We start from the raw sequence: 18,890 nt of genomic DNA on the forward strand, positions 1-18,890 counted from the left end.
GTAGAAGTTACCTTGCTCACTTGGTGCATCACATTTTGGTATTTGAAAGCAAAAGCCAGTGCGAGTTTTTGGGTCAGTAGTAAAACACCACGGTGCCTCAGCTCCATCTGGATTGCGGCAGTAGTTTTCTCTTAAGTCCCTATAAAAAAAATAAACATGTTAACATATGTCAGGCACAATGCTGCTGTTTTGCATTGCTTTTTCTAATGCAACTTAGGAATAATAAAAGCTGTTTGACATCTGTGTGTCACTAAGTTTCTAAAGCAGAAAGATTTGCACAAAAAACAACACAAAGTGTGCGCACACTCAAGTAAAATTTGGCAACAGAAAGCAGGAGACAACAGGTACATTTATATTCAATGAATAATGGCTATAGTATTTCACATAAAGTGCGAGGGTATCTATGCACTCCATCTTTCGGCCACCGTTGCTCCAAATGTATTTTGCCTGTTATAAACTCTTTCATGTGAACTGGGATCAGAGTCATCTGAAACCTATTATAAATTTTGCTTTCAGGCTTATGCCAACAATAACCGCTCCCCTCTCAGAGTGAATGGATCTATCTGGTTATAGGGGTAGGGCCCCTTTGGTTTTATCACTGATTTAATTAGGAAACTGAAACCCAAGAGTATGAGAAATGTGATTAGAAATCCTATACAGGTGTTACCTTTTGAATTGGCGTCTAACCATTAGGGACTCTCTTTAAAACAAAGTATCAGTTTGTATTAAAACTGTCAACCTCTTGAAATGTAAGTGTTACTCTCCATTCTCCTGAAAACTTCACTCAAGTTCAATTGAGTCTTCAATTTCATAAGGCTTTTTTTGGCCATCTGGAATAATGATTGATAACTGTTGGTAGAATAAATGTGTGCCCAGTCTTATTAACATGAGATGTCTTCATCAGACAGTCTAACAGAAGAAAGAACTATGACTATCTCTGACATAATGTTTCATTCACTGCAATTTTTAATAAATTGTAAGGAAACAGAGATTCTTCAAAAATGCAGAATTTGCGTTGGCTGGGAGATCAGCCATGAGAGCCACAATGTTCAAGTTGAATGGAATGTATGTTCTCTTTGTTTGACTTTTCCATTGCTTAAACCTTGGGTGGAGAACCTATGGCCCTCCAGATGCTCCTGGACACCAACAAGCCCCAGCCAGCTTGGCCACTGGTCAGAGGTGATGGGAGTTGTAGTTCATCCTCATCTGGATGCCCAAATATCCCTATTCTTTGTTTACACAGACACACATCTTCAACAGTTTTGTCTTTTTTTGGGGGGGGGGGAGATATGTGCATTGGAAAATGTAACACCAACAGGGAAACTAAAACTAACCAGGGTAGCATTGTAGAGCTTTCCCAGTACTCCAGTATTCTTTAAAAAACAAAACAAAAATGAAGGGAGTTTTCCTAGGAAATAGGCTCAATGACAAATGTTGACTAATATTTCTAAAGTGCTTAATCAAAACCCCAAGGGAGTCAATTGAGTGTTTTGTCTGAGACATTTTACAGGACCAGATCCCCCATTTCCTTCCTAGTTGGGTTAAAGAGGTTCTCAAGAAAGGATTTGTAGAGGATATTCCATATTAGTGCAGCTTTAAGTGAATTTTATGAAATTTGGCTCACTATTCTGGAAAAAGAGATACATTCAGCTCCGTGCATGCTTTTCTTTAAAGTATGTTACACATATTTGGCTGAACACTTGAAATCACCTACTCTGGCTCTGACCAAGTATTTTCAGGGTGAAAATCCTGAGGACTGCTATAAAACTTTTACATCCTTATTCTATAGTTTTAAGGCTTTAATTCTGTGGTCTGAACATAGATGTCTAATTCTCAACTCTAACATCCAAGCACCACCAGCCCAAAGCCTGGCTTTTCAGAAGTCCTGTTGCTTTCATTTGGACTTGCTGCCAATTAAGTATATGCAGCCAAAGGCATGTACTGCACCCTTCTACAAGTTACATGGGATTAAATTCCAGAGGCTCACAGAGCCAAATGGATCCACCCGCCATATTTCTAATGTCTACAGTAATTGTGACAGGTGCTCTATTAATAGCCTTGTTGATCTACATTTATTTTGATCTGTAAAGTCTTCAATGATCTGCCCAGGAAACAGCACCAAGGCAACAATAATTACCAAGGGATCACGTTGCATTTAGGGGAAGGCCACAAGTCAGTGGTGCAGAAGGGGTGTTGTAAGCAAAAGGTGCCAGTTTCAATCCTAGGGCTGGGAGAGACCCCGACCTAAATCTTGGAAGAGCCATTGCCAGGCAGCAGAGACAATACTGAGCTGGCCGGAGTTGTCTTGCTCAGCATAAGGCAGCTTCCTATTCAGGTTCCTATGTGCCATTTTAAAAAGCATTCCCATATTCCTCTTTTTCACCGGTGAATAGATCGGATTTCTAGCAATGGTTTACTGAGACTGCAAAACTGTTCCCTTATGCCTGCCATCATGACATAGCCAGGCAAGTGTGGGATTCTCTCCCGCATTTTTGTTCTAGTGACGGGCAAGTGGGTAAAACAATGGGTTATGTATGAGGAGAGAAAGCTTGTCTCCTTCAAAAAAGTTTTCCACGTGAATGGTTTGTGGCTACTGAAGAAGAAGACCATGAGAAAAGCTTCATGTCCCACCTCCAACCTGCAGCAGTTAAGGGACTCCTTGGCTGCTCAGCACCAAGCATATCTTTCTGCAACCGTTGTGCACAATATAGCCATTTTTACAGCACGATCCTAAGCATGTCTACTCAGAAGTAAGTCCCACTGAGTACAATGAGACTTACTTCTAGGAAAATGTATAGAGGAATGTCACCTGGCTCCTGGATTGCTTTACAGTGCCACTGGAACACGCACCTAGGCAATTGTCAAATTAATTTGAGCAAAGGAATATAGAAAGGAGAAGTGAAAAATGCATTTATTGGAGTCGCTCTACAAATATTATAAAATCAATTCTCATAACATTGCCAAAAGACTCTTCTGCGCATATGACAATAATTAATGCAATACAAAATAAAAAGATCAAGTCCACACACCGTACATAATGCACATTTTCCTACCATCAGCTATATAGTAACATAAAAAACTTATTTAACAAAAGTGAAATATGACACATAAAAGACAGTAGGAACTTGGTTACATTTGCAAAAATTATAATAGATTTCTTTTGATTCTTCCTTGCTGGTCCACCTTCAGCTCTGCAGTGCAAGGAAACAACAGTGTGTCATCACATGTCCAACCAAGACCTTCTCCCCCGTCCCCCCAAGAAAGCAAGCTCTGACAGAAAATACACAAAGCATATACCCATATTGCTGGCTGTTGCAGTGGAACTGTGGGAGTCTTCGCAAGAGGTCCCTGGCTAAGATCACACAGGAGTCAGAGTTCTATGAGCTATCACAGTCTATTTCCATCATCACCGTGACTCCATGGACACTGGCATGCAGCACAGAAAGCCCACATTGCAGCAGTCAACATGAGGGGGTTGATATCATGCATGTACAACTGTGCTGTACTTAGCTAGCACCACCACATATCAGGTTCACCACAATAAAAAATAATCCTTTAGTAAGCACCATGCTGGAGCCTATCCATCTCGCTAGCAAAACTTGGAATACAATTATCCCATATGTAAGCACACTTTCATGCCACAAAAAATGCCACAAAAAATTCATTGGCACTTGAAGTCAACATTAGAAGAGCCTGTTGGATGAGGCCAATGGCCCCTCTAGCCCAGCATCCTGTTCCCACAATGGCCAGCCAGAGGCCTCTAGGAAACCCACAATCAGGACCTGAGCAGAAGAGCATTCTCTCTCCCCTGAGGTTTCCAGCAACTAGTATTCAGAAGTATTATTGCCTCTGACTGTGGAGGCAGAGCATAGCCAGTGCTTATTGGATACACATGAGAATCAAACAAGCTGTAGCAACCGTGGCATCTTAGCCTGGTACCAAAGCAGCATGGAATGAAAATGGCAGAGCCACAAGGACTTGCTTCCAGTCAAACAGCACCAGTTGCATCGCAGCTGATACTCTAAGTTGCAACTGAGTGCAGGCAGCATTCGCCACTCCCAACCATCACCCTTGATGAACGACATGGGACTTTTATTTGCAACAATGCTTCCGAGTAGATGAAATTTCTAGTAAAAAAGGAAGGAAAGAATAAAAGACAGTTGGTCACAGTGTGGGGTCTTTCTGGGACAAATCCATTTCAACTGATTCCAGCTAGACAAGCTGCAAAATTACTTCAAACTGTTTTTCTATCCCAGTGCACAGCTAGATGGCGGCACCTATCAAATTCTGATGAATACTGTATTCCAAAAGATATTGAAATATGTCCCTTACAACAGCTCCCATTCATGTAACATTAACCAACAATCCTGGATTATTAGAACACCATTAGCCTAATAAGGATGGTTCTCCAGCAACTATATATGCTTCATTGCACTAGTGTTGCTAGCGCCAATAAGTTCTTTCTCAGATGGAAAATGGAAGCTGAGCTGCAAAAGTAGGTTTCTGAATGAACATGGTGTTCCAAGGGAGAAACCATGTGAGTGTTGCACAGCACTTATACCATGCCATTCACATCACAGGATCAGTAAATGTCTCAGAAGTGTGCAGGTGGCACAAAGGAGGGATGCTTCATTCTGCATGCATCCTGGAAAAGAAACAGCAGCAAGGGTAAGCAAAAGAACTTTTTGCTGAGTGCTCTTGGTCACAGTTCCCCAAACATTCAGAGTCACGATGTAAAAAGAGCTGCTTCAATAAGAAATATGTATTTTTAATATTACTGGAAGCAGGGCCTGCCCAAGACATTTTGGCACCTGAGGTGCTCCCCTGCCCACCAGGGAAGGAGGGAGGGAAGAGCTCCATCAGGAACAAGCAGTGGGTGGAGAAAGATTGGCATCAAGATCTGCTGCCCCACTGGATCCTGCCATCTGAGGTGGTTGCCTCACCTGGCCTCATTTGTGGGCCATCATCTTTCCATCCTAGAAAGGCCTCCCGAACCCTTTTCCTCAGATTCCCTTACAGTCTGGAACCACCACTGAGTCAGCCTTCCAATTCTAGCAGAAAGACACTCTTGGGAGCCAAACCAAGCACTGTGCACCTCTGTCTGAACTTGTGTGCATTCATTACCCAATCCTTTTATTGTCGATGCAAAAGCTGGTCCTTCAAGAAGGGGGCTAAGGGGGAAGAAACTATATGTTATCCTGCATATTTTCAGACATTAAAATCTACACTAGCATGAATATAAAATAGAGCATTTCCAGATGGAAAGTTCTGAATTTTTAGTGATTTTTAGTAAAAGTAAAGCACTGGTAACAACAATCATACTGGACACCCATTCACCCTGCATTGAAAAACAAGCACACTCTCACAAAACCGTAGCATATTATCAAGTCAGGATAACTTACCCTCAAACAAGATTCTTGTCATCAAGCTGCTACTGTGGCGAAGGTTTCTGACATGGACAGGTGACTGAAGCCTTTCATAGGACACAGACAGCCAATTTAAGAGCTGAAGAATGAGCAGCTACAAGGGATCATGGTTCCACACAACCAGAGCTTCTATAAGCAGCAGGAATCCTAATTAGGAGGGGAAGAATTGATGCTGGGGCTTGCATCATTTCAACTACTTCACCTGTAGATGTATTAGATTCCCTAGAAGGGAGAAGGGAACTTTCAGACAACTGGGAAATGGGGGGGGGGGTGTTGTGGGGCGAGCAGTGGCTTCTTAAAAATATCAGAGAGTTGAGAAGGTAGGAAGTTTTAGTGTTCAAGCTAAGATAAAGCCATGTTGCAGAAAAAAATCCTGAGTGACAGTTTAACACCTCTCCCAACTAGTCCCAAAACCTGTGACCAATTCACTTTTTTACCATCTTTCTTACTGGAAATGTTGGTGTGCCTCCATCACACCAGTATACATAGTCCATGTGCACACACATAAAACCACCGCACTACAGTTTGCCAGGTACGCTGTGAGAAGCTGGTACTAGACACCATCAGGCACTATGAATACACCACAACTTATGCGCCAGTTTTGCAGGCCAGAAAAAAGGCTCTGAAGATTCCCACATTGGATTGTTCATGGATCCATGAAATGAGTCCACCAAACATGGAGCAGTTATATAAATCAGATTCAGGTGAGTTGTCCCAAAAGCAACACTTCAGAAACATAGCTACGATTCCTAGATAGTGTTTGACATGACAGTAAAGTATGTTTTATATCACACTCTACAAGTCACATGAGTATTTATTGGGTTGAAGATTAATAATGATTCTGCAAGTCATAATCACTGCCATTAAAATGGTGACACCCATGAGGCCCTACTCACTTGCATTTATAGTTCTGCGATGTGAAGTTGTGTTGATGAGGAGTCTGAGAGTCCCAAGGCTGACATTCAATGCCACTCCATATGGTGCTTATAGTTCCACGGTACCCGTCTCCTTGACCTCTGATGCATTCTCTCGTCTCAGCTGCTGCTGAAGAGCTGTCCACAACATTCAGAGCTAGAAAGATAGACATGGTTGTTGCTTTCCTTCCTGCAAGTCAACCTGATGTAAGGGGAATGTTCTACAGTTCATCCTTTGATTCCTGCAGACCACTTAAAAGATACATTGGGTCCTAGGAAACAAGGCAACCCCTTAGGCTGCAATCTTATGCATATTTATGTGGGAGAGCTGGACCATAAAGAAGGCTGATGACCAAAGAATTGATGCTTTTGAATTATGGTGCTGGAGGAGATTCTTGAGAGGCCCATGGACTGCAAGAAGATCAAACCTATCCATTCTTAAGGAAATCAGCCCTGAGTGCTCACTGGAAGGACAGATCCTGAAGCTGAGGCTCCAATGCTTTGGCCACCTCATGAGAAGAGAAGACTCTCTGGAAAAGACCCTGATGTTGGGAAAGATTGAGGGCACAAGGAGAAGGGGACTACAGAGGACGAGATGGTGGAACAGTGTTCTCGAAGCTACCAACATGAGTTTGATCAAACTGCGGGAGGCAGTGGAAGACGGGAGTGCCTGGCGTGCTCTGGTCCATGGGGTCACAATGTGTCGTACATGACTAAACAACTAAACAACAAGCCCAAGTGAACATTGTGAGACTTACTCTGAATAGGGATGGGAAAATATTGCACATTTCTCATTTTTCAGATCTTAAGTTCAGTCTTTCCTCATCAATTTGTGATTTTTTAAAAAAGAAAGTCTCCATGAAAATTCAGTAACATTTTAGTACAATTTTCTTCCAATATGAAAAATCAGGAAAGCCACCTCCCCCAATATAACACACCTGTGTAAGCTATTTTCACTAATACATGCATATATATGCACAACCATTTTTGTATACATTACTTGGCTGGATAACTACAACTTGGAGAAGTGTGAATTTAGGTGGAGGTTAGTCCACACAGGACTTCACAGAAATTAAATTCCTCAAGCATTATGAATCTTAGCTAATAGCTACTTCTACATTAGGCTAGCACTGAATTCCAAAGAACTGAATGCCATCAGTTCAAATGTTGAATTGCTTTGCATGAGAAAGACTTTTATCTGCTGTGATTCTGTGACTGTTTTAAGATTTTGTTCTGCAACACAGTAATGGATTTCATTTCCAAGGTTTTTCCTATTAATACAGTAGTACCTTGGATTACCTCGTACAGTGGTGCCCCGCAAGACGAATGCCTCGCAAGACGAAAAACTCGCTAGACGAAAGAGTTTTCCGTTTTTTGAGGTGCTTCGCAAGACGAATTTCCCTATGGGCTTGCTTCGCAAGACGAAACGTCTTGCGAGTTCTTGCGGGTTTGTTTCCTTTTTTTTAAAGCCGCTAAACCGCTAAGCCGTTAATAGCCGCTAAGCCGCTAAGCCGTTAATAGCCGCTAAGCTGCTAATAGCCGCTAAGCCGCTAAGCCGCTAATAGCCCTGCTTCGCAAGACGAAAAAACCGCAAGACGAAGAGACTCGCGGAACAGATTAATTTCATCTTGCGAGGCACCACTGTAATCCGTTCCGGAAGTCTGTTCTTAAACCAAAGTGTTCTAAACCAAGGCGTGCTTTCTCATAGCAGTGGGGACTCAATTTACAAATGGAACACACTCAACAGGAAGCAAAACATGTTCTTATTCCAAGGCAATGTTCACAAACCAAAAAACCTACTTCCGGGTTTGCAGCGTTCTTAATCCAAGTTGTTCATAAACGAAGATGTTCTTAAACCAAGGTACCACTGTGCTTCTATTTGGACATAAGCAGGAACACCACTAAACACCAGGTTTCTGTCTGCTAGACTGCAGTTTCCCAGAATGCAATTCACAGTGCCTTTCTCTCCCTGTGCCTGCGCAACAGCATGCTTCCCAAAGAGCAGAATACTAGGAATCCTTGTAAAGGCACTGTGTTTTTGCACCCTGGCCTGAATTACCCATAGCTCAAACTTTATAAAGTCAATAAGATTTTGTGGGTTCACATCTGCTTGCACAATTAGGGTCTACTGTCTAACCTGGAATATAGATTAGTTTTTAAATGTAAAGTCTGCTGGTAAATACAAAGGTAATTCTTCAAGAGGCATCTTTTGTTGTTGTAACCCCAGTCATATAAACATGTACAAGACGAAATCTATTATAAACCCATCTAGCTACTTAAATCCCTGGTTCCACTTCAGTCAAAAGAGTATTTGCGCATGGAAAATTAAACACACAAATCAGTGTTTTGGCATCCTAGATTTGTTCTATGTAGATCACGCACAATTATGGATTAATGCAAAAGTATCTGATTTTTTAAATGAATACATTCCTACATTTAATATTCTAATGGCTTTATTAAGCTAATATTTGTGCACTTTAAAGAGTGGCTGTGCTTCTGTAAATCTGATATCAAATTCTCCCTAGAGTAATATGTTTGGAAAGCCAACAAGTTTCTCTGTCTCAAGACCTTTTGCAGATGTCTCTGCAAGCTGCCCTCAGTCTGGCGTGGACTGTTTTGAACAGAATTCTGGAAAATGGTAGCTCCTCAAATGAGTCACTCAGGCAGGCAGGCACAAGGCTTATTTTTACTACTTACAAATTTGTGATAACTGGAAATGTTTATGGAACTGAGGAACATAATTAGAGATATAAGGGATTGAATTTGCGACCTTATTCATGCAAAGTAAAACATGGGAAGTGAGTGCAAAGCATGTGCTGTACCACTAAGCTAATGGATTCTCTCTGTATCTAACATTATTTATTCCTGACTCCTCTAGAATACTAATGGTCATCACTGAGAGTACTGTATACCATTTGCAAAAGCAAATTTGTCTTTAACAGAAGTGTATGACAATCTGTGATGTTTTTGCAGCAAAGTGATTAGTTACATCACATATTGTGTACTTTTGTAGAAATGTTAGGAAGGAGCTGTAACATAGAATGAATACATCAGAAAAATCAAACGTTACTGCAGAGAAAAATATCAAACTACTCCTTAAGGAAACTGCAATAATGCAATTCAAGGACATTCAAACTCCTACTGGGGCATCAATATTTTCTTGTGCGGCAGTTGTACATTTCCATTGCATTCTTTTTTTTATGATCACATTGGTTCAGAGTCATTTCCTGAGAAAGTGGTTCAGAGTCATTTCCTGACGTGAGCCACTTGCCAAAAAATGCCCTGTTACCTACAGCTTGTGAATTGCAAATTCATGTAGGAACAGAAAAGACAGAATAATTCCCCTTAAGATTCTTAGGATTCCACAAGTAAATCAGTATATTTTAAAATGGCAAAGATCTTCTACTGGTTGTACACGATTCCTATCTTGCATTTCCAGTGCTTTTTTCTGTGGGTACACAGGTGTATGCATACCCCTAGACGTTTTGTGAATCTAAGTTTGGCCTCCTTGAAGGACAGTATTTCAATATGAGTAAGAAAATGAGAGGACCCCTGAAGGGGGGGAAAGCACTGTGCATATCTCTCTACACTATTTCTGCACTCTGGCGAACGAGTGCACACCTGCACCCAAGGTAAAACAGGACAAAGGAAGCCTGAGAAACCCCAAGCATGCAGGTCATCTCCCCAGGGAAGCCCACCTGGTGTCAACTTTGTTAATGTTCCAGCACCACGAAGACATTTTTGTTTCCCCAGGCATTCAGGCAGCACCAGTGATTGGATGTTTTTATCCTCACTGTGTTTATCTCTTTTTATTATTGTATTTTTATTCTCATTTTAAATCACTTTGGAACTTTTTGTTGTGCGCAGAAATATATAAATTTATTAAACCTAAAACTGTCGTTCAAACTATTTATTTATAATACTAGAAAACTGGTTTTCCTATATGAGATTCATGAGCAAATAGATTACCACTCCAAGAAAAGGTAAAAGGCTCTTTAGCATTTTCAGGCTCACAGAAGAGAAAAGCAGCCTCAAAATGTTTGGAACATGCCAAGTCTAAGCAAGATCGGGTCTTTGATCAGTTTAGTTTGGACGTCAAACATTCAGGTAGCATGAAGTCCAGATGGCAATAAATGCACCAGATGTTTGTATTCTCAGGAGAGATTTTTCAGCACTGTTTAGTATGCTAATTGCTAACATAAAAGTAAAAACTGCTAGGCAGTCACTTCTGAGATATTATTTGTTACCTTAAATAGCAAGGTCTCATTGCTTAATATTGCATTGCTTAAGTGGATGGCAGGGAAAGATAAAGGATTTGCTAGATGTATGCTGAAGCGGATCTCTTATCTTTTCCCACACCAATAAGAACTCTGACCTCAGGAGACCTGCAGCAGCATTGATCTAATATAGTTGTTTTTAAACTGGGTTTTCAAGAACTCTGGGGCAACACAGGAGCTTCAGAGTGTGCTTAGAGGGAACCCTAACCCTTAAAATCTGCTTTCAAGACTAATTGTATTATTAGGCCTGCAGCTTCCAGGGAAATTTATGCATGTGGAGAGGGATTGATGGAGCCTGTGTGATCTGAGGGCAAGGCCAGAAATGTAGCACCCATGCCCCAGAAATTGCATGAGGAGTCTTTTACACATAAAATGCACCAAGAGGGCTGGGGAGAGCATATTAGGCAAGAGAACAGGGGAACGACCAAACAATGCAGAGGATCCTTGTTATAAGCAACAGGACTGAAGCCTACAGAAAATATAACAGGGTTGCCACGCAGTGAAGAGACAATCTCAGATAGCCTAGATTAAGGAAAGGGGGAAATCACAATAAACATTTGCATTAAACTCACCACACGTTTTAATTGTGCAAAACTCCCAGGGGGTGTTTGGGTCAAGAGTGTAGCACCACGGCCTCGGCTTATTATCTGGATTGCGGCAGTAATTATCATCAAGCCCCTTGTCAGGATATCTGCAAAGCACACCGACAAGCACGTTAACCAAGTCAGCCTGGCAAGGCTACACAGGCACACAAGATGCAGCCCAAATGACCTCCAGCCTGATAGGGTTCTGAGGCAGTTGGGGCAAACAGGAACCCTAACATGTGGGGTGCCAAATACCTACAGATGTGGGAGGAGGAGTTGCCCTCAAAAAGCAGTCAGCAGCTGTAATATCTGGAGGAGAACAGTTTTGATATGCTGCAGGGCATCCAACAGGGTCACTCTGCTAATTGGGCAACCTCCCATTAGTGTCCAGCTTGACACGATACCTTTACTCCCTATCTTCAAATGGCCCAATTAAATGTGGACAATATAAACACTTCCTGGCATGCCAGACTCATTAAGGAAATGGGTTCAACAGTCCTGGGTTCAAACTGGAAGCTATTTTCAATAAACTTTGTGCTAATGATAGCTCTATTTTTAGAAGTCTGCTTATTCTGAGGCCATGCCCTCATTTCCAGCACTGCAAGGAGGAAAAATGCAGTTTTCCTCTGCCCTCCTTTATCTTGTCAATATTTTTTTCTCCTTTTAATTATTTCCATACCCTTTGTCCTGGAATTACTGAAAGAAGTGAAGGGGGTAATTGAGACAACTGTCAGTTTCTTGAATGAATAGCATTTGCTTATTCTTTGAGAAATAATTGTTTATATTACATTTATTATACATGGTATGTATAATAAAGTAAAAACCTTTATGTTTAAGTTTAAGTTTAAGTTTAAGTTTAAGTTTATGTTTATGTTTATGTTTATGTTTATGTTTATGTTTATGTTTATGAAAGTAAAGTTGTTTTGAATATTAAAAGTCTGGACACTGTATAGTCTTTACAAAGAAGCTGTCAATCACCTGGAAGAGTTATTTAGCTTCCTAGCTGTAAGCTACTCTGCTACTTTGGATATCATCAAAATTTATTTTTATGCTTACTTGATACTTGGACTCAGCCTCTGAGTAAATCTAGACAAGGTCTAGCTGTAACAGAGTAGCAGCTTTCTAAAAGGTAGTAAAATTTCTTCTCTCTTTTCTCTCTCTCCTTCTGACTCTCTCTCTCTCTCTCTCTCTCTCCAATTACATTTAACGCTCTCCATCAGTGCTTGTTATTTCTATGGATTCCAGGCAATTGTTATTAACAATAGATAGAAAGGCTCTTCCCAGGCATTTCTCAGCTTTAATGGGTCATTAATTTCATGCTTCCCCCTTACTTTACAACTTAACCTGCTATTTAGGTGGCCACTATAATAAGTTAGTAATGCAAGTATAATTGACACTTCCATTTAGTGACTGAAATTTAAAACGTATGCTGCTAATCAAGGCCAAACTGCATATCCCAAACTCTGGACCTCCAGGGGAAACATTTAAAGGCAATTGCTCTATCATCTATGTGAATTATTTTATTAGACTACACAGCATGTGCTTTTGTTTACATTCCCTGGAGTTGCCATTTCAGAGGAGAATTGCAGACAATACTGAAAACATCGTTCTTGGTCAATCAAAAAACACCATGTACTGATGAAACCTCTACCACTATAACACCAAATATCTGTGGAAATGAATCTAGGTTGTATCCAACTAAGACATACCCAGAGCTGAAATAAGAAAGTTATATTAGAAGTACTGACAATGCCATTGCAAGAGTTAAGACTGGGCATGTTTTTGGTGGGCTGGGGGCCAAAAGTCAGAGGAAACCCTGAGATTTTAAATAGGTAGTTGCAGTCTCCCAGTTTCACATACTCAAGTTCCTGATGACTTTTGTTTTTGTTGTTTTAATAAGAGTTTATGCAAAAGATATTCCAGAAGGAATATCTGGGAGTCTTTTTTCACTACAACCTAAGCTGGAAGCCACAGATACAGTATTTACTGAACAAAGGGAAAACAATACTTTACACTCTACTCCAATTTTTTGCGGTCGACGGAGCCTCCCACATCCCTTCTGCATTGAAGGTGTACCACGCAAAAGTGGTTTCCACCCTCTGTTATGCTGCCCCGCTCTGGGCCCCAGGGTCCAATTTAACATCGCTGGAGACATTGCAGAATCAGTTTCTCCGTCGCCTCCTGAAACTCCCCATGTGTGTGAGCAATGCAGCCATACATCTGGAGCTAAGGATTGCATCATTGGAGACTGTCATCTGGAAGCGAGTCTTTGGCTATTGGCTGTCCAGCTGGCATAGGCTTCCCGACCATTACCTCTTTCAGTGCCTCTGGCGGGATGACTTTGTTAATCCGTGGGTAGGGAAAATCCATGCCAAACTTCTGAGCATCGGAATTTCCCCAGCGGACTCCTTAAAGATGAACCTACGCTCAGCCAAAAGCCTTATCGAGCAAAGATTAGCAGACATTGAAAATCAACACAACCTCTCCAGGGGTGGGGGTGTCTGCTCCCCCAGGTATCATGGAATAACCCCACCACTTGGCCTTCCATCATACATGTCATCTCTTTCATCTGTACCACACCGACTTGCATTTATTCGTGCAAGGTTCAATGTTTTTCCATCGAACATGCTGAGCCACAGATTTTCCAAGGGTTTGGTGTCTCCGCTATGTGAGTGTGACGGGAAAACAGTTGAATCTCTTCCACATATAATGTTCAACTGTCCCTTACATAGCATAGCCAGGACTAAATTCCTGGGTCCTGCTTTACTGCGCTTGGTTGGCAGGCCTGCTGAGTCACATGCCGCACTGCTTTTGCAGGATACAGATCCTTCTGTAACTCTGCAGGTGGCGAGATTCCTGAATGCGGTTATCTCACACACAAAAACCACCAAAAAACAACATCAACAACAAAAACTAATCGGACAGTTATGATGAGAGTGCAGGACGGATCTCGTCTCCAGTTCTCCTTTTTCTGTGAACCGTCCCTTGGATCTTTCCGGGCCCCAAGCTGTTATTTGTCACTGCTCAATGACCCACCCTTGCATCGTGGTGTTCCCCTTCTGTTGTTAGATGTATTGGTTTTTATGTTTCTGTGCTTTTATGTTTGTACATATTTTATGGGCTAATAGCCGTAAATAAATTATTATTATATTATTATTATAAGGACAACAGAATCTTATGTAACTCATTACTTTGCAGAGTTTTGATTTTTTTTTAAAAAAAGGGGGTCCCTAATTTCATCATATTGGCATTTTGCTATTTATAGCAACTCTATAGGATCCTGTGCTATATGTCAATTGTTTACAATTAAGCTGTAGTGGCCTAGAGCTACAAAACAATGACATGTGGTTGATCTGCTGCTATACTGTGTCTTCCCACAACACACACTCAAGGGGGTGGTTTGGGGTTCCCCAGTAGTGTTAAAAAGCAATGGCACATTTACTTCTAAGCCTGATTTCTCCAGACCTGCTGGCTGTTGGCACAGCCTTTCTAGTCAGCAGGGAGCAGGCAGAACGATGCTAAATTCTACTCTTTAAATTTATCAGCTGCAGAATGAAGTAGAGGAATGTAGGAAGCCTGTGGTTTATTGCTTTAGAAAACTCTTGAACTCCCATCACCACTATCAAGACCCAATGTGCAGTAACTGGCTTCTTTTCTGCTCCTCTGCTGTTGATTCACCTCCCAGTTTCAGCTTCCTTTTGCTGGTACTGTACAGAAATTTGTATCAATACAAGCAGCAGTGTGCGGTCTCAGGTCTGACTGGGTGTTACATACACTCATGTAGGTCTTCAATCCTGGTGACTCCATCAATGCACTTGGAGTTCCCACCTGCAATGCACAAGCCAGGTGGGCTGACAGAGACATTTTCCAAGGGCTGCAATGCTCTCAATGCCTGCTTTCCAAACCTTTCCCTGTGAATTTTGCTCTCAGTCTGATAAAATCAATACGCCAACATAATATCCAATCTTTTGGGTGTGTAGTATAGCAATGAAACTCCCCTATTAGTCTTCTCATCACTTGACCATGGCATCCTTCTGGACCGTCTAGGTGGGTTGGGAGCTGGGGGCACTGTTATGCAGTGGTTTGGCTCCTTCCTCCTGGTCCGTCTCCAAAAAGTGGGGGGGGGATGAGTGTTCAGACCCCTGTGCACTCACTTGTGGGGTACCTCAGGGCTCTGTCCTCTCCCCCATGTTTTTCAACATCTATATGAAGCCGCTGGGAGAGACCATCAGAGGGTTTGGGTAACTATTACCCAACTAATCCAGAATGCGGAAGCTAGACAGATGACTGGGAGCAGCCACTGGGACCACATAATACTGGTCCTGAAAGACCTACATTGGCTCCCAGCACATTTCAAGCACAATTCAAATGTTGGTGCTGACCCCTGACAATTAAGTCCAGTAGTGAACGACTCTGGGGTTGCTGCGCTCATCTTGCTTTACTGTCCGAGGGAGCCGACATTTGTCCACACACAGTTTTTCCGGGTCATGTGGTCAGCATGACTAAGCCGCTTCTGGTGAAACCAAAGCAGTGCATGGAGATGCCGTTGGCCTTCCCGCCAGAGCAGTACCTATTTATCTACTTGCACTGTGATGTGCTTCTGAACTGCTAGGTTATCACCTGATAAAAAAACATCATGGACAGGACCCCGAATTTAGAACTATCACAAAGAACAAACACACAAGGCTGGCCCAGGCCAAGTGTCCTTCCTCTCTCCTGTCACAAGGGAAATGTGTTATGTGATATTATCATGTTGCACACTTCCTTGTGGCCACCTGTTTATTAATTTAATAAATATATATGCTGCTTTTCAAGAAAAATCTGTCCCAAAGTGGTTTACAAGCCACATATAAAATAAAATTCAAACATCACAAAAACAGCATAACATTTCAAAATCTTACAAAAATCAAGAGAACTGAGCCTAATCCAGCCTTTCTCAACCTGTGGGTCCCCAGATGTTATTGAACTACAACTCCCATCACCCCTAGCTAGCAAGGCCAGGGCTCAGGGATGATGGGAGTTGTAGTCCAACAACATCTGGGGACCCACAGGTTGAGAACCGCTGTGGTCCAATGTGATATACAAATTTTCATTATCAGCTAAAAATGGGGAAGCTCTGCAACTCAGTTCAAGTTAGCTGCTAATGACAGTGGTAAAGAAGTAAGACTTTTCACAGTCACGCACAGCAGCAGTATCGAAAACCCGCCATGTAAATACACCACATCATGCATTTCCATTAAGACATGTTCTTTACACCATCACCTACACCTAGCAAACAATTTCTGCCTGATTCAGGAATCAGGCATGAGATAAAATGTGGAGCCGGTTGCAGACCATCGTTCCTGTAGTTAATGAACAAGTGTTCCAATACTGTTAGCATCTGGTTTCTAAGTAGATTACAGTGAAAAAAATATCACTTGTTATGCAAGTGGAGCGCAAAATGAGTTAATGACCATTCCAAGGTCACAAACAATGTCTATGGAAGGAGGACATGGAACCGAATACCAATTCCCTTATTTCCAGCCGTATGATCACACAGCTCATTGCAATGGAAGCAAGAACAATGTTCGTAAACGCAAGCTGGTTAAAAGTAATTGTTATGATTAAAAGTCAATTCCAACGTGAGCTACAGTTTATGAAATCCTATCTACTGGACTCCAGTTAAAAGACAGCAGAATTAAGTAGCCTGTAGATAAGTCAACCGGGACGCTGGTGGCGCTGTGGGTTAAACCACAGAGCCTAGGACTTGCTGATCAGAAGGTCAGCGGTTCGAATCCCTGCGACAAGGTGAGCTCCAGTTGCTCGGTCCCTGCTCCTGCCAACCTAGCAGTTCGAAAGCACGTCAAAGTGCAAGTAGATAAATAGGTACCGCTCCAGTGGGAAGGTAAACGGCGTTTCCGCGCGCTGCTCTGGTTCGCCAGAAGCAGCTTAGTCATGCTGGCCACATGACCCAGAAGCTGTACGCCGGCTCCCTCAGCCACTAAAGTGAGATGAGCACCGCAACCCCAGAGTCAGTCATGACTGGACCTAATGGACAGGGGTCCCTTTACTGTTACTAGATAAGTCAACTGCTCTCCATATACTGTATTTAAGCACTACTTTACCACTTTAACAGCCATAGAAGATCCTTGCAACTATACTTTGCTAAGGATGCTGACCTCACAGAGCTACAACTCCCAGGATTCTCCATGTCTGTGAAAGTGGAATAATAGCACTTCAAATGTATGGTGTGGGTGTGACCTCAACATTCAAAGGCAAATAATTTTCTTATGCAATTCATATCAATGCAAATATATATCCTACACCATACGACATATCTACACTGCAAATTAAAGTTTGATGTATACCAATTTAACTGCCATGGCTTTAACAGTATTAGTATTAGTATTAGTATTAGTATTAGTATTAGTATTTTTTCCATTAAGGATTCTAAGTCCCCCTCACAGATCTACTGTTCCAAGTGTTTACTGAAGAGAAAGAATAACTATTAAACTAGTTTACATTTACAGTGTAGATACCCCCCAGGACCATTCTGCATGGCCTAATTACTCTATCAGCTCCTTTTGAAGGACTCTAAAGTACAGATCACACTGTATGCTTGGATAACAGCCTATAAGAACAAAACCTTTTTAGTCTGCAGTGTCCTTGCATTGGCTCAGATTCACATTTTTGGCATGAAGTACGGTAAATACTGCAACAACTTAAGTAACTGTCCAAAACCAAAACTCACAGCAATGAACATTGCCTTCAGCCAATGTTTTTTTGTCTGTGGGGTGGGGAGATGGAAGATAAATCACTATCAAATATTAGCAAAACAAAAACAAAACATTTATAGCTTTAATAGGCAAAGGATCAAAAATCTGAGAAGCTTAAAGGTTAAGTATTCTGGTAGAGATTTATGGAGGACAGTAAAGATTAAGCTCATAAATATTTTCAATTATTTAAGTCACTTTGATAACAAGCTATTTAAAGTTGGTTGGGTTTTTTTAGAGATATCTGTACCTGTGTGTGCATGGTCTCTCTTCTTTCACTCTCTTGTTCATTAAACCCTAGTTATGCTATTAAGATTACCTCATGCTTTTAATTAGAAGCTTTTATGAGCAAACATAAAAGTGAGTTACTTCTACTACTCAATCAATATGAAGTTTAACAATTTCCAATGCTATGTATGGTTGTAGTCCAAAGTTCATTAAAATTAATGAGGATTGTACATGATTCAATACATCATAGATTGTATAGGGTTTATGTTAAACAATTAACATTCAAATGAATGGAACACCACTGACATTGGTTTGGGCTTGACACATGAACGCTCATGGATTGGGTGATATAGCTCCAACATCTACTCAAGTTGCAGGTAGCAATATTCCTACAGTCTACTTTTCAAAAGCAAGCAATGAAAAACTATGTCTGCTATAGAGGATTCACATACCCAGATAAAACTTTTTTCTGGGCCTAAATAAAAGTGCTGGCTTTCCATTCAAAGTGCTGGTTTTGACCTTTAAAGGCTTCATAGCTTGGGGGCAGCAGACCTATAGGATTGCCTAGATTCACATCCTATAAGACCTTTCACAACAACCCTTCTTAGGTGTTCCCATCATCTGGGCCTTTTTAGTGGTGGTGCTCCAGTTATGGAATGCTATCCTCAGAGAGACTCACTTTACGCATACATTGTTATCATTCTGATGC

At 41.5% G+C, this 18,890-nt stretch overlaps 1 protein-coding gene across 4 annotated transcripts in view; it reads right to left on the reverse strand.

Annotated features, from left to right (window-relative positions):
• Positions 1 to 18,890, reverse strand: part of HGF (hepatocyte growth factor) — a 53,647-nt gene that overhangs the window by 13,110 nt on the left and 21,647 nt on the right. For all 4 annotated transcript variants that reach the window (XM_081879146.1, XM_081879145.1, XM_081879144.1 and 1 more), the window contains exons 7-9: positions 11,190 to 11,308; positions 6,323 to 6,497; positions 12 to 139 (exon numbers count right to left, since the gene is read on the reverse strand). In XM_081879146.1, coding sequence (XP_081735272.1) covers positions 12 to 139; positions 6,323 to 6,497; positions 11,190 to 11,308 — 422 coding nt within the window. The remainder of the gene's footprint in view (positions 1 to 11; positions 140 to 6,322; positions 6,498 to 11,189; positions 11,309 to 18,890) is intronic.

The sequence above is a fragment of the Podarcis erhardii genome, assembly GCF_964252035.2.
Source record: "Podarcis erhardii genome assembly, chromosome: 10".
Lineage (NCBI taxonomy): Eukaryota > Metazoa > Chordata > Lepidosauria > Squamata > Lacertidae > Podarcis > Podarcis erhardii.